We start from the raw sequence: 16,071 nt of genomic DNA on the forward strand, positions 1-16,071 counted from the left end.
AGTTTGGTGTGTATTGTAACAAGCTAGAGGTTAGGACAAGGTCTTTATAGCATGTTGGTGATTAGTAGCAAGAAGGACATAGCTCTGCTCAGTGTCTGTGGTGGCCATATTTCTTTAGTTTTGGTCTAGGCTTCTCCCTCCAGTGAGGGGACTTAGCTCCGCTCTCTGAGCTCCACAGCCCCGGCCCCGCCCAGGGCGAAGCTCAACTGGTGAACTGGGCCCCTTTGATGGCTTAGGGGCTGATGGGTAATCCTCCTGTCTCTCCCCTGCAGCCTGGTTCCGCTCGTTCCCACTGGCCGGGTACCCCTGACTGTCTTCTCCCGCCTTGTTATCTTTCACCCGCTCTCCCGTCGGCCAAACTGGCACAGAGGCTAGTCTGGCTACCGGTCGGGAAGCACACTTCTATTCCTTAATGTTACTCCAATTGGAAAAGTGTTAGTAAGTGTATGTGTTTTCGTTTTGTCTCGTAGGTCACAGTTTACCCTTCGATTACCCCACGATTCAGGCTTCTAACACACTGGTCAGACTTTTTCACTTATCCTTTGAGACAACCCCTGCCAAACCCCCCCACCTGATCCAAAATGGCAGCTAATTACAAAGATAATCCTCTGCCTGTTTCCCGCAGCTACTGGCAGCCAGGTCTTGCTAGCTCACATCAAAGTCCGCCAGCCAGTCACAGTGACCAGGCAGCTTAGCCGAGGCACACCATTACACAGGGCTTTGTGTCCTACTGGGCGGAATGGGATTTAATGGTAACGACTGGGTGGCTAAAGAGACACAGTGGGAACAACTTTGCCCTCAGCATCTAGTAATGACTAACACTTTGTATTCTAGCAGTCACAGTAACTAGCCACGTCAAAACATATTGCTGAAATGTGGCACTCAGATCACAATTTCAGCAAACTGTCCCAATTTCTGACACAGATATCTGATTTCATTGGTTTTACATTTGAAATAACTGATATCTGGTGATGTTAGCTAACTTGTATCCTCTAAACTGAGTGCTCTAGTAATGGGCTTTTAGTTAACTTGAGGCACAAAGGCAGCTAGTCCACTGTTCAGGTCTGCCTCCATCCAGGACTGGAATGTGTTGTAGTCCATATGGATCCAGATTAACTAACCCAGTCCAGTCACAGCATCTGTTTGCCCCACGAGAACACTAAGCACCTTTGAGGGAGGTCGTAGACACACACACACATACACACACACACACATTCTGGATTAGACTGGGCCAAAGAACCAAAGAAAGAAGCTCTGGTGACCAAGCTTCCTTGATGAAAATAATGATGCTTCCTGTCAAAATGATTCTACAGATTGAAGCCCCAGAGAGAGAAAGCTGCTGCTGGGACAGGAATGTTAACCTCACTGACCACATTACCTTTCCTGTCCCAGCCGTCTATCTAGTCATCTCAAGGACATGGAAAGATATCAGAATCTGGCAACCCAAACATTCCCATATTGACTAAAAGTCTGCACAGACTGTACAATTTTATCCGTCTTATGCCACGATTTTGCCGTTATGGCAAATTTTCTGGTCGTAAATGATTGTCACACATCTTGGCTCATTCAGTGTGACAGCGTCTAGGTCTGCCGATTAAGTACCACTAAGTGCGGTCGTAGGCTTCGACCAGAGTTCTGTCTGTGTCTGAAATTTGGAGCCTTTATCATGTAGTGTGGCTGGTGTTACGAGCTGATCCCGGTGACCGACCAATAGGCACTGAGTATGCACACACAAAAATATGATTATTGTAAATAGTCTGATTAATATAATAGTTTGATTTAAACGTTTACATGCTTTGCAAGAATAACTATTTCCCTAATAATCTTGTTCACATGACATATCTGAAATCAGGCTAACTGATGGGATTTTAATAAATGCAAAAAAATACTTTTGGGACATATAAAGTTTGTGTATGAAAACTATTTCTAAAATGCATACTTTTTCAAAACTCACTTCACTTGCGCATGAGCATAGAGGGAGGCTTGCTCTGCTGGTGCTGGCACATGTGCAGATCAAATACACCTCTGCAGTTGGCGTAACCTACATCGGCTAATTTAGCCACGCAAGCCAATAGCAGAATGTGACGACAAAACTGAAACAAATCGTACAATCTGGCCAGATTAATATCAAGAGTTTTATTTGGTAACATCGCACAGTGCAACATATAATAATTGTAAAATACTAAATATGAAGTACAGTGTGGGAAGGCCTTAAGGCATTTAGCCAAAGATGTTTGTCTAGCTATCAGAGGCCCATACAGGTGAATCTTTCAAGGCTGTAGAGAGGATTTCAGAATCTGTCAACCCTATGGTTTCTATACAGACTAAGGCATTTAGCCAAAGATGTTTGAACCGAACGTCTTGTCTAGCTTTCAGAAGCCCATACGGGCTAATCATTCTGTAACTTGAGGATCAGACATAACCTGAGGGAAGTCAACCAGCTCTCCATTTCAAATGATCTATCTCAGCGCTGAGGGGGGATTGACATTTAGATGCACTGGAACGACTTGTGTGGCTTGGCGACGATACCCGCTAACGCTCGCGTTCCCTCGCCGTTGAGGAAGTTATGAATCGGCCGTAAATCAGCTGTGACATGCCAGCAGGTGTGCCTCCTGTCCGCAAGGTAGACTTACAGCCTCGTGTCGCTGCCTGGAACCTTTAGGGAGGATTTAACAGAGGGGGGGTGGGGATGAAGTGTAAGCTTCCTGTCCCAGGTGTCTAGTTTCCACTTAGCCCCTGGGGAAACGCACCATTGACAAGCCAATTGGAGAAGCCGATAACGGCTAGCTCAGGTTCTATGTGTGTTTATGTGAGGCAGGCTAGACTGTTATTAGTGTCACTGAGAGGGTCATAGAGAGGTGAGAGAGAGGTAAAGAGAGAATGAGAAAGGACATTCTGGTAATAAATAACATCTCCATTGCAATGGCAGTCTAGTAGTGCCCTGTGACTGTGTAAGGGCCATAGGGGAGTGTTGAGGAGACAGTGAGAGAGTGGAAGCAAGGTCTCACAGTGGGGTTCAAGTGAGCTTTAATTGTTAGCTACAGACCACACTTTAGCTTGGTAACCTATCATATGATGTGTAAGGGGTCATATGCCACGCTGTTAGGGCCAGATGCACTAAGACTGGAATTCAATCAAACATGCAATTAACATTGTGACTACGCCACATGAAAGAGGGTTACAGAGAGTTTGTGGTTTAACGCTGAGTGGTTAAATGTGTCAGTACACTGTTATTACGTTAAAACAGACCTGTTGTGCTCCTTGTCAATCAAAGACTCATATGTAAGGTGCACAGCTTGAGCTTTCAGTCATGCACAATAAAATGGAGATCCAGACATAAAATATTATGGGTGTGTGTGTTTGTGCATGAGTGCATGTGTGTGTGTGTGTCCTTTGTACTCACACTGTTAAATATTAAATATTAAAATCTGTCTGTCTGTCTGTGTCTACAGATTTTCCAGGTGGCCTACATCATCATCAAGGCAGCCAACTCCCCTCGTCCTGGTAACTGGGTGCTGGAGCGTTCAATGGACGGTGTTGAGTACACACCCTGGCAGTACTACGCCATCAGCGACACAGAATGTCTGACCCACTACAACATCACCCCCCGCCTCGGACCCCCCACCTACAAACGAGACGACGAGGTCATCTGTACCTCTTATTACTCACGCCTCGTACCCCTGGAGCATGGAGAGGTAGCTATCTATTTATTACTCACGCCTCGTACCCCTGGAGCACGGAGAGGTAGCTATCTATTTATTACTCACGCCTCGTACCCCTGGAGCACGGAGAGGTAGCTATCTATTTATTACTCACGCCTCGTACCCCTGGAGCATGGAGAGGTAGCTATCTATTTATTACTCACGCCTCGTACCCCTGGAGCACGGAGAGGTAGCTATCTATTTATTACTCACGCCTCGTACCCCTGGAGCACGGAGAGGTATCTATCTATTTATTACTCACGCCTCGTACCCCTGGAGCACGGAGAGGTAGCTATCTATTTATTACTCACGCCTCGTACCCCTGGAGCATGGAGAGGTAGCTATCTATTTATTACTCACGCCTCGTACCCCTGGAGCACGGAGAGGTAGCTATCTATTTATTACTCACGCCTCGTACCCCTGGAGCATGGAGAGGTAGTTATCTATTTATTACTCACGCCTCGTACCCCTGGAGCACGGAGAGGTAGCTATCTATTTATTACTCACACCTCGTACCCCTGGAGCACGGAGAGGTAGCTATCTATTTATTACTCACGCCTCGTACCCCTGGAGCACGGAGAGGTAGTTATCTATTTATTACTCACGCCTCGTACCCCTGGAGCATGGAGAGGTAGCTATCTATTTATTTAAACTTTATATTACCACAGTGGTCTGAAACTCCCGGCCTGCGAGCCACATTGAGCTCATGAGCTGCATGTTGGTGACCCACAGGCCGGGAGTTTCAGACCACTGCTTTACTAGGTCCGGTTCAGCGCAGATAATTGGATGAGAATGAGCTCTGTGCACCCCCCTCTAGCACCTGTAGTCCAGACAAGGGATGACTCAACCGTCCTCCCGATAATGAAAGCCTGCTTTCCCGGAGTTCCAGACGCCAGCCAGCCTGCTGGGCTACTGTCACTCTAGCCGAGGCAGAGCCGTAATGAACATCTGTGGTTAGGATACTCTGTGGTTTCTCACAGCCCCTGGGGGTGCATCTCAGTAATTTAACAAGGAAGGGAGACAAGGAGATGAAGCCACTTTAGACTATTGAGACGCACCCCGAAGCCCACAGTGAGATCCTTGATCCTGTCTTATATTGTTTAGCCCTGTGTTATGTCATTTGCCTGTTGGTCTGACTGGCAAGTGATATCAGGGAAAAAAGTATCGTAATGACGTAATTCTGTCAATATGTACTGTATGTGTGTTGTTCATTTTTGCCACTAGTCTTTGATCGAAAACGTGTAAAAATAAAATGAAAAATGACTTTGTGATTTATTAAGCCATATTTGGTCATGAAGGTCCTTTGACGTCGTCGTCCATCTTTTTCTGCCCTATTCAGATCCACACGTCTTTGATCAACGGGCGGCCCAGTGCTGACCAACTGACCCCAGAGCTGCTAGACTTCACCTCAGCCCGCTACATCCGGCTGCGTCTGCAGAGGATCCGCACGCTCAACGCCGACCTCATGACCCTCAGCTACCGTGACCCCAAGGAGGTGGACCCCATCGTCACCAGACGGGTATGACTAAAGCACTATCACTAGCACTCACTAACTGTTCTGTTTTCTGTTTAAATAGTATGTTAAACCAAATTGGTCATTCATTCAAAATATGTGGTTTGTGCGTTGTCTTGAAAAACGTTTTCAAAATGTATATTGCATTTTTATGGTTGGTTATGAGCTATTTGCATCTGAATGTGTGAAGTATGAGTTGATACATCAGTTGTCATTTCTCCAGGCAGATTTGAGTGTAATTAATTGGCTTTGTATTTTGTTTCAGTCTTGTCATTCTAACTTGATTGGCATTGTGTTTCCTTCTGCAGTACTACTATTCAATCAAGGACATCTCAGTGGGCGGGATGTGCATCTGTTACGGCCACGCCCAGAGCTGCCCCTTGGACCCCGTTGCCAAGGTAACTCCAGGCCGTCTTCAGTTTTGCCCGTTCAGACTCACACGGTGGTTGTCATTCAGCTTTTTTTTTGTGTAAAACTTATTTACTGCCTTTCACATATTGTGTGAGATGTTAAACATTTTGACCCAGTTAAGCTCCTCTTATCAGGGTCAACATTGGTTCATTGCTGTACTAAAGAGTACTTTTATATCTATTTTATGCAAAGTATGGTAGTAATACTTCTTTATGATAAATCAATTTGGCAAACACATTTGTTTTATAAGTGAATTTAGTATTCCCAGCCCCCCCCCCCCATAGTCCCTGGAGGAATGGTTCGGCTCAACATTTACTCAGTAGAATTGGTTGCCTTCCTCATTAAGTGGGAATGTCACCTTAACAAGAGGATGAGAAAGCAAGCACTAATCCTGTGACCCTTCAACTTGCCACTTGGAAATGCACTCATATATTTCACACCAACGTACAGATGTAGGATTTTAATTTGACCTCCCTGTTGCAGGAGAACTTTCCTGCAATGCAGGAAATGTAAAACTTGAAGTATATTTGAAGTTTAAAAAGGCTTTCAAATTTCAGACCCCAAAAATGTCCATGTATTATAATAATCCACATACAAATTCACATTTCCTGTTGTTGGAGGATAATTTTCCTGCTGTAGAAAACTGGCTCAAATTAAGATCCTACATCTGTAACACACAAACATCATGACATGATACGCATACAACACACACGTGTCACTTCACACCTTGTATAGGACCAGCTGTTTGTTTGACAAGGAAAAATTAGGAAATAATGTGTGTGTGTGTCCCACTCCCAGCTGGCAATAGGACTTAATCGGTCACTTCCTGTGGCTCCTCCTCACCTCTCTCTCTCTTTTGTCCTCTCAGAAGTTGCAGTGTGTGTGTGAGCACAATACCTGTGGGGAGAGCTGTAATGAGTGTTGCCCCGGCTACCACCAGGAACCGTGGCAACCGGGAACCCTCTCCAACGGCTACACATGCGAGAGTAAGCTGCACTTGGTCTTTTTGGGCCTAAGGGGAAATAAGTCTAAACCTTATCTTAAGTAGAAGACCATACTGTACATGTTTGCTTTGGGTTGTCGCTTAGTAAATAAAGACAACGGAATTACATGCTGGATTTAGACTTGATTTAAAGTGTGCCAGATCAGATAAAATAACTCTCACGCTTTTCAATTAAATCCACTTGCATGTTTCACTTATTCGTTGACACACATGAAAGAGGTTCTTGTTTCCTGTCCCTCTGGTGAATTCCATGAGACACTTTTGAAAGAATTCAAGCATTTTAATATCAATAGATGTGAAGCAGAGTTAGCTACTGTACGGGCTTTTACAAGCTTTTTATGTAAATGTCATATTTGATATCATCATATCTCAGCTGTTTCAGCACCTTAATGAAATTGCACATACCGTGTTTACTCAAAGTACAGAATAAAATAAAAACTTGTGTGAACAGTATGCATACACTGAGTGTACATAACATTAGGAACACCTGCTCTTTCCTTGACGTAGACTGACCAGGTGAATCCAGGTGAAAGCTATGATCCCTTTTAGACAGTTGAGACATGGATTGTGTATGTGTGCCATTCAGAGGGTGAATGGGCAAGACAAAATATTTAAGTGTCTTTGAACAGAGTATGGTAGTAGGTGCCAGGCGCACCGGTTTGAGTGTGTCAAGAACTGCAACGCTGCTGGGTTTTTCACGCTCAACAGTTTCCAGTGTGTATCAAGAATGGTCCACCACCCAAAGGACATCTAGCCAACTGTGGGAAACATTGGAGTCAACATGGGCTCCAATGCTTGTAGTCCATGCCCCGACGAATTGAGGCTGTTCTAAGGGCAAAACGGGTGCTACTCAATTTGGGAAGGTGTTCCTAATGTTTTTCACACTCATGTTTTCTTAATATAAATTATCCTTTCACTACTCTCACATTTAAAGGTAGACTCAGCGATATGACGTTAGTGCACAAAATAAACAGCATAGTGGGTCAATTTCCGCAACAACTAGGAGCAGTGAAGCACGAGGCTAAACTTCTCAGCTGTTTTGGTCCCGTACCTACCACGCTCTAACAGTGTGAAGCGAACCCATGCACATGCACAGATACTGTGTGTGATCGTGTGAGAGCAAAGTCTTGCATCTCGCTCATCGCAATATCTGAGTCTACCTTTAAGATGCATTAGTAATTATCTGAGCTATTTAATATTCTCCTCCACTAGAATGTAACTGCCACGACAAGGCCGAGGACTGCTATTACAACCAAACTATGGACGACCACAAGATGAGCATGAACTTGCATGGTCACTTCCATGGCGGGGGTGTGTGTATCAATTGTACCCAGAACACGGCCGGTGTCAACTGTGAGACCTGCGCAGATGGCTTCTACAGACCCAGCGAGGTACTGTCCCCGTAATCCGATGCCCTCTTTGTGTCCCTATGGTCCCCGTAATCCAATCCATCAATATGGTCCCTGTTTCCTGAGGACCCCCCTGGTCTTCCTTTGTGTCCCCGCCTAGTGGCGTAAGCCTTTCTGTGCACTGTTGTGTACATTCCTATTGTCTGTGATTGGACAATAAAATTCTAGTTTTGGTTCTGTGGCTGTGGCTCAACAAAAGATAATGGAGTTTTGTGTTACTGTGTCCTCCTATAATGACTGTAGAGAGGAACTATATTGGTGTGATGGCCCTTGCTTGGATGGATGAATAGCGATTTTAAACTTTTAATTGCAGTGTGTACCTTGTGTGGAATGTGAATGGTCATTGTGTATTGGTTTCCTCCTGGGTGTGTGTGTGTGTGTGTGTGTGTGTGTGTGTGTGTGTGTGTGTGTGTGTGTGTGTGTAGGTGTCGCCCTACGATGAGAACCCATGTGTGGAGTGTGGCTGTGACATGAGGGGGTCTTTGACTCCTGCCTGCATCAGAGATGACAACCACGCCAAGCTGGAGAAAGGTACAAACACGGAACTATAATGTACTGTGCCTGTGCTAACTGCACTATGCTAACTGTGCTGTATTGAATGTGCTAATTGGACTATGCTAACTGTGCAGTAGTGACAGTGCTAACTGGACTATGCTAACTGTGCTGTATTGACTGTGCTAACTAGACTAAGCTAACTGGACTATGCTAACTGTGCTGTATTGACTGTGCTAACTGTGCTGTATTGACTGTGCTAACTGGACTATGCTAACTGTGCAGTAGTGACAGTGCTAACTGGACTATGCTAACTGTGCTGTATTGACTGTGCTAACTAGACTAAGCTAACTGGACTATGCTAACTGTGCTGTATTGACTGTGCTAGCTGGACAATTACATTTACGTCATTTAGCAGACACTCTTATCCAGAGCGACTTACAAATTGGTGCATTCACCTTATAGCGTGCGGAGGAGCGGGGTGACGTGAGAGAACTTGGGAAGGTTGAACACCAGACGGGCTGCGGCATTCTGGATGAGTTGTAGGGGTTTAATGGCACAGGCAGGGAGCCCAGCCAACAGCGAGTTGCAGTAATCCAGACGGGAGATGACAAGTGCCTGGATTAGGACCTGTGCCGCTTCCTGTGTAAGGCAGGGTCGTACTCTCCGAATGTTGTAGAGCATGAACCTACAGGATCGGGTCACCGCCTTGATGTTAGCGGAGAACGACAGGGTGTTGTCCAGGGTCACGCCAAGGCTCTTCGCACTCTGGGAGGAGGACACAACGGAGTTGTCAACCGTGATGGCGAGATCATGGAACGGGCAGTCCTTCCCCGGGAGGAAGAGCAGCTCCGTCTTGCCAAGGTTCAGCTTGAGGTGGTGATCCGTCATCCATACTGATATGTCTGCCAGACATGCAGAGATGCGATTCGCCACCTGGTTATCAGAAGGGGGAAAGGAGAAGATTAGTTGTGTATCGTCAGCGTAGCAATGATAGGAGAGGCCATGTGAGGATATGACAGAGCCAAGTGACTTGGTGTATAGCGAGAATAGGAGAGGGCCTAGAACTGAGCCCTGGGGGACACCAGTGGTGAGAGCACGTGGTGCGGAGACAGCTTCTCGCCACGCCACTTGGTAGGAGCGACCGGTCAGGTAGGACGCAATCCAAGAGTGAGCCGCGCCGGAGATGCCCAGCTCGGAGAGGGTGGAGAGGAGGATCTGATGGTTCACAGTATCAAAGGCAGCAGACAGGTCTAGAAGGACAAGAGCAGAGGAGAGAGAGTTAGCTTTAGCAGTGCGGAGAGCCTCCGTGACACAGAGAAGAGCAGTCTCAGTTGAATGACCAGTCTTGAAACCGGACTGGTTTGGATCAAGAAGGTCATTCTGAGAGAGATAGCAAGAGAGTTGGCTAAAGACGGCACGCTCAATAGTTTTGGAAAGAAAAGAAAGAAGGGATACTGGTCTGTAGTTGTTGACATCAGAGGGATCGAGTGTTGGTTTTTTGAGAAGGGGTGCAACTCTCGCTCTCTTGAAGACGGAAGGGACATAGCCAGCGGTCAAGGATGAGTTGATCAGCGAGGTGAGGTAGGGGAGAAGGTCACCGGAGATGGTCTGGAGAAGAGAGGAGGGGATAGGGTCAAGCGGGCAGGTTGTTGGGCGGCCTGCAGTCACAAGTCGCAAGATTTTATCTGGAGAGAGAGGGGAGAAAGAAGTCAAAGCATAGGGTAGGGCAGTGTGAGCAGGACCAGCAGTGTCATTTGACTTAACAAACGAGGATCGGATGTCGTCAACCTTCTTTTCAAAGTGGTTGATGAAGTCATCCACAGAGAGGGAGGAGGGGGGGGGGAGGATTCAGCAGGGAGGAGAATGTGGCAAAGAGCTTCCTAGGGTTAGAGGCAGATGCTTGGAATTTAGAGTGGTAGAAAGTGGCCTTAGTAGCAGAAACAGATGAAGAAAATGTAGAGAGGAGGGAGTGAAAAGATGCCAGGTCCGCAGGGAGTCTAGGTTTCTTCCATTTCCGCTCAGCTGCCCGGAGCTCTGTTCTGTGAGCTCGCAATGAGTCATCAAGCCACGGAGCTGGAGGGGAGGACCGAGCCGGCCGGGAGGATAGGGGACATAGAGAGTCAAAGGATGCTGAAAGGGAGGAGAGGAGGGTTGAGGAGGCAGAATCAGGAGATTGGAGGGAGAAGGATTGAGCAGAGGGAAGAGATGATAGGATGGAAGAGGAGAGAGTAGCGGGAGAGAGAGAGCGAAGGTTGCGGCGGCGCATTACCATCTGTGTAGGGGCAGAGTGAGTAGTGTTGGAGGAGAGCGAGAGAGAAAAGGATACAAAGTAGTGATCGGAGACATGGAGGGGAGTTGCAGTGAGATTAGTAGAAGAACAGCATCTAGTAAAGATGAGGTCAAGCGTATTGCCTGCCTTGTGAGTAGGGGGGGACGGTGAGAGGGTGAGGTCAAAAGAGGAGAGGAGTGGAAAGAAGGAGGCAGAGAGAAATGAGTCAAATGTAGACGTAGGGAGGTTGAAATCCCCCAGAACTGTGAGGGGTGAGCCATCCTCAGGAAAGGAACTTATCAAGGCGTCAAGCTCATTGATGAACTCTCCAAGGGAACCTGGAGGGCGATAGATGACAAGGATATTAAGCTTAAATGGGCTAGTGACTGTGACAGCATGGAATTCAAATGAGGAGGTAGACAGATGGGTTAGGGGAAAAATTGAGAATGTCCACTTGGGAGAGATGAGGATTCCTGTGCCACCACCCCGCTGACCAGATGCTCTCGGGGTATGCGAGAACACATGGTCAGACGAGGAGAGAGCAGTAGGAGTAGCAGTGTTTTCAGTGGTAATCCATGTTTCCGTCAGCGCCAAGAAGTCGAGGGACTGGAGGGTAGCATAGGCTGGGATGAACTCTGCCTTGTTGGCAGCAGAACGGCAGTTCCAGAGGCTGCCTGAGACCTGGAACTCCAGGTGGGTGGTGCGTGCAGGGACCACCAGGTTAGAGAGGCAGCAGCCACGCGGTGTGAGGCGTTTGTGTAGCCTGTGCGGAGAGGAGAGAACAGGGATAGGCAGAGGCATAGTTGACAGGCTGCAGCAAATGGCTACAATAATGCAGAGGAGATTGGAATGAAATGAACTAAACATCTGGGAAAGGAGAGAGCGGGGCCTCCCTCACCACAACTCCCAAATATAACTCTCCCAACTTCCACTTCAGAAACTATAGTTGTTTCACTGAAACACCCGAATATAACTCTCCCAACTTCCACTTTAGAAATTATAATTGTTGTAAACTACAGCGGTTCAATGTTTCTAGGAATAGACTCTAACTTACTTTATTCAGCTAGCTAACTTGGTACAGTATTCTTCCATGAAATCCGCCCAGGGCACCGTATCCTATGACGCCATAGCTAACTAGCATGCTAGCATCCAATAACACACGGTTTAGCACTGTCACGATCGTCGTAGGGAATAGACCAAGGCGCAGCGTGATGAACGAACATGATTAAACTTTATTATCTTTAGTGATAATAGACAACAATAAACAAAACAAGAAACGACTTGTGAAGTCCACGGTAACAATGACCAACACGGAACAAGAACCCACAAACACAAAACAGACAGTTTAAATATGGCTCCCAATCAGAGACAACCAACGACAGCTGACACTCGTTGCCTCTGATTGGGAGTCACTCTAGCCAACATAGAAATAAACACAACTAGAACTACCAACATAGAAATCTAACACATAGAATGAACACACCCTGGCTCAACATATAGAGTCCCAGAGCCAGGGTGTGACAAGCACCAATACTTGGTTACAACAAACTACCAATAGTGTGTTAACACACTAAACAGATAATTCGTGTCCGTGTCTAGTTCCTTTCATAACGCAGCAATAATTAAACGTTGGCTAGCTAGCACAAAGTCAGTCATGCTAGCTACACAAGTGGACTACACATCTCGAATGTTCAGAAAGGGAAGCTTTATGTTGCAAAATTCTCATTGACTAAAATTATATTGTATTTAGCTGCTACAGTACTGCTAGCTGGTAGTGTTGGCTAGCTAGCAATGGCTGTGGTGTTGACTTTGTTTGAAAAACGGCGTCGCTGCGAACGAATGTAGCTGGCTAAAATGATATTGTATTTAGTTGCTACAGTACTGCTAGCTGGTAGTGTTGGCTAGCTAGCAATGGCTGCTGTGTTGACTTTGTTTGAAAAACGGCGTCGCTGCGAACGAATGTAGCTGGCTAAAATTATATTGTATTTAGTTGCTACAGTACTGCTAGCTGGTAGCGTTGGCTAGCTAGCAATGGCTGCGGTGTTGACTTTGTTTGAAAAACGGCGTTGCTGCGAACGAATGTAGCTGGCTAAAAGGATATTGTATTTAGTTGCTACAGTACTGCTAGCTGGTAGTGTTGGCTAGCTAGCAATGGCTGCGGTGTTGACTTTGTTTGAAAAACGGCGTCGCTGCGAACGAATGTAGCTGGCTAGCTAACCTCGATAGTTTCTCTATACTACACCTTTATCTTTGATACAAATACAACTATGTAGCTAGCTAACATTACACTAATCAAATCGTTCCGTTGTAATGTAATGTGTCATATTACCTGCGGAGCGAAGTACAGCATGACTACTCACCTCGCCTGCCGCTCACCTTGGAACAATGCTAACTGTGTTGTATTGACTGTGCTAGCTGGACAATGCTAACTGTGCTGTATTGACTGTGCTAACTGGACTATGCTAACTGTGCTGTATTAACTGTGCTAACTTAACTGGTCTATGCTAACTGTGCTGTATTGACTGTGCTAACTGGACTATGCTAACTGTGCTGTATTGACTGTGCTGTGCAGGTCTGAACCCAGGCCAGTGTCTGTGTAAAGAGGGCTTTGCAGGTGAGCGCTGTGAACGCTGTGCCTTTGGCTACAAGGACTTCCCCCTGTGTTCACGCTGTGAGTGCAGTCTGGAAGGCAGCCTCAACATCGACCCCTGCACAGAGTGCATCTGCAAGGTAACACTGGGGTAATATAGGGTAACACTTGCATGATGAGTAACCTTGCCTGAAGACCTGAAGACTTGCGTTAGCTCCCTGAGCTAATGCCTAGGTTTTAGCTCAACAGGCTAAGACAGTTTTGTGCTCATTGTCCCTGAATGTTCCTACCAAACTAATCACCCTAACCTGATCTTCTCCACTGTGTGTGTGTGACTTAGGAGAACGTGATGGGGGCCAACTGTGACCTGTGTAAGCAGGGTTTCTACAACCTGGAGGACCGTAACCCAGAGGGATGCACAGAGTGTTTCTGCTTCGGTGTGTCTGACGTGTGTGAGAGTTCACCCTGGTCTTTGTCTCAGGTAACACACCGTAACACCCACATCCAAATATACCCTCATACACACATCCATTTAATTACCTAGTTGTTCCTTTGGACAAGAATATCCATAATATGCAGCAACCAACTCCAATGGTTCCACATCGTTTTGTTGGGAGCCTTTAAACTCTTTGATACTGTAGAACTCAATAACACATAACCAGTAAATTGGATCTGCCTGTGATGTTCTCATGACAAATGTATTGAAGAAGTTTTCTCCTGGCCCATAGACTGTTCACTCCAATGGATGGCTCCTTCCAACCCAAAGCGTCTCCATCTACACGGCACCCCTCACTGATGACGACAACAACCTCATTGTCCCCAGCATCACCATGATCCAGTCGTACCGTTTTGTGTCTACCTGGGCCGCCCCGGAGGGTTTTCTGGGAAACAGGGTAAGAGTTTTGCTAACATACAGTATACTGTTCCTATGCCACCTACACTAAACTCTCACCTATGGAGTTCCCGTATTCCTTCTGAGCTCGAAGTTGTCTGTCACAGTGACATGTCCAGCTAGCTAATGACCTGCATGTATTAGCTTGGGACAAATTGATTTCACAATCCCCATAGGAGGGAGGAAATAGACCTCTGTTCTCCCTGTAGTTTTCTCTCTCTGTCTCTCTTGCTACTGTATTTCTCTCTTTTTCACTCTCCTCTCTCTCTTCTCTTTCTCTCCCTTGGGAGGAAAGAAGAGGGGGACTACAAATATTTCCGCTCATCCTTTGTAGTCCCCCTCTTCTTTCCTCCCACTGTGTGTTAATACAGGGTGACCTGTAATTATAGTCAAGTAGGGCCGGGTCCTGTGATGTTGGAACGGTACAGAGAAATATCGAAGAGCCCTCACTGCTGCTCGATCATCCTATTTTTCCAACTTAAAAAATGTATATTTGATACTGTCGCAAAGCTAACTAAAAAGCAGCATCCCCCAAGAGAGGATGCCTTTCACTTCAGCAGTGATGAATTCATGAAGATCATGATCATTAGAATGCAAACTACAGACTCCTCTTTGAATCTGCGTATTTCTCCAAAGCTCAGCTGTCTTGAGTCTGCACAAAACTGCCAGGACCTAGGATCAATGGAGACGCTCAAGTTTTTTAATCCTGTATCTCTTGACACATTCATGAAAATAGTCATGGCCACTAAACCTTCAAGCTGCATACTGGACTGGAAGGGTTGGTGTGAGGTGTGACCCAGGTGCGGTACAGGATAGACATTAGGCAGAGATGGTGAAACAAAGATCTTTACTGGTGGTCCCGAAGCCAGGATACAAAATAACGGACTTAACACGATAAAAGAAAGGTGGCGCAAATAAGTCTCCAAAAACAGGCTGACAGCCAAAATACGAAATAGTAACTACGACTGAAATAATAAAGAAACAGGGAGAACACTCGAGTACCTGTACATACTTTCCCGATCAAACACTGATTAGTACTGCTGAGCATAGAGAAACTAGCAGAGACAACTGAGTATGGGAAGTGAGGGCATAAATACACAGGTGAACAGGTAGACACAGGTGACACCAATAGGATCATGATTAGTCCAGACTGTGAGTGAGGAGGTGCCTAAGGTTGTCGGAGGAGGACACCTAGTGGGATCACTCCAGAACTGCGACACCCTCCGGTAACACTGGACCTTATTCCAACTAAACTACTGAAAGAGCTACTTCCTGTGCTTGGCCCTCCTATGTTGAACATAATAAATGGCTCCCTATCCACTGGATGTGTACCAAACTCACTAAAAGTGGCAGTGATATAGCCTCTATTGAAAAATCCAAACCTTGACCCAGAAAATGTAAAAAAACTATCGACCTATATCGAATCTCCCATTCCTCTCAAATCTTTTAGAAAAAGCTGTTGTGCAGCAACTCACTGCTTTCCTGAAGACAGAAAATGTATACGAAACAGTCAGGTTTTAGACCCCATTGAGACCGCACTCGTGAAGGTGGTAAATTACCTTTTAATGGCGTCAGACCAAGGCTCTGCATCTGTCCTCGTGCTCCTAGACCTTAGTGCTGCTTTTGACACCATTGATCACCACATTCTTTTGGAGAGATTGGAAACCTTAATTGGTCTATGCGGACAAGTTCTTGTCTGGTTTAGATCTTATCTGTCGGAAAGATATCAGTTCGTCTTTGTGGATGGTTTGTCCATTGTAAGTTTCGGTGTTCCTCAAGGTTCCGTTT

At 46.1% G+C, this 16,071-nt stretch overlaps 1 protein-coding gene across 1 annotated transcript in view; it reads left to right on the forward strand.

Annotated features, from left to right (window-relative positions):
* LOC311101928 (laminin subunit alpha-1-like) overlaps positions 1–16,071 on the forward strand; it is a 64,672-nt gene that overhangs the window by 15,694 nt on the left and 32,907 nt on the right. The window contains exons 4-12 of the mRNA XM_084143171.1: positions 3,453–3,695; positions 5,041–5,220; positions 5,523–5,612; positions 6,494–6,611; positions 7,841–8,019; positions 8,463–8,568; positions 13,374–13,531; positions 13,732–13,872; positions 14,120–14,284. Coding sequence (XP_083999297.1) covers positions 3,453–3,695; positions 5,041–5,220; positions 5,523–5,612; positions 6,494–6,611; positions 7,841–8,019; positions 8,463–8,568; positions 13,374–13,531; positions 13,732–13,872; positions 14,120–14,284 — 1,380 coding nt within the window. The remainder of the gene's footprint in view (positions 1–3,452; positions 3,696–5,040; positions 5,221–5,522; positions 5,613–6,493; positions 6,612–7,840; positions 8,020–8,462; positions 8,569–13,373; positions 13,532–13,731; positions 13,873–14,119; positions 14,285–16,071) is intronic.

Source organism: Coregonus lavaretus (assembly GCF_964263955.1).
Source record: "Coregonus lavaretus genome assembly, chromosome: 2".
NCBI classification, from domain to species: domain Eukaryota; kingdom Metazoa; phylum Chordata; class Actinopteri; order Salmoniformes; family Salmonidae; genus Coregonus; species Coregonus lavaretus.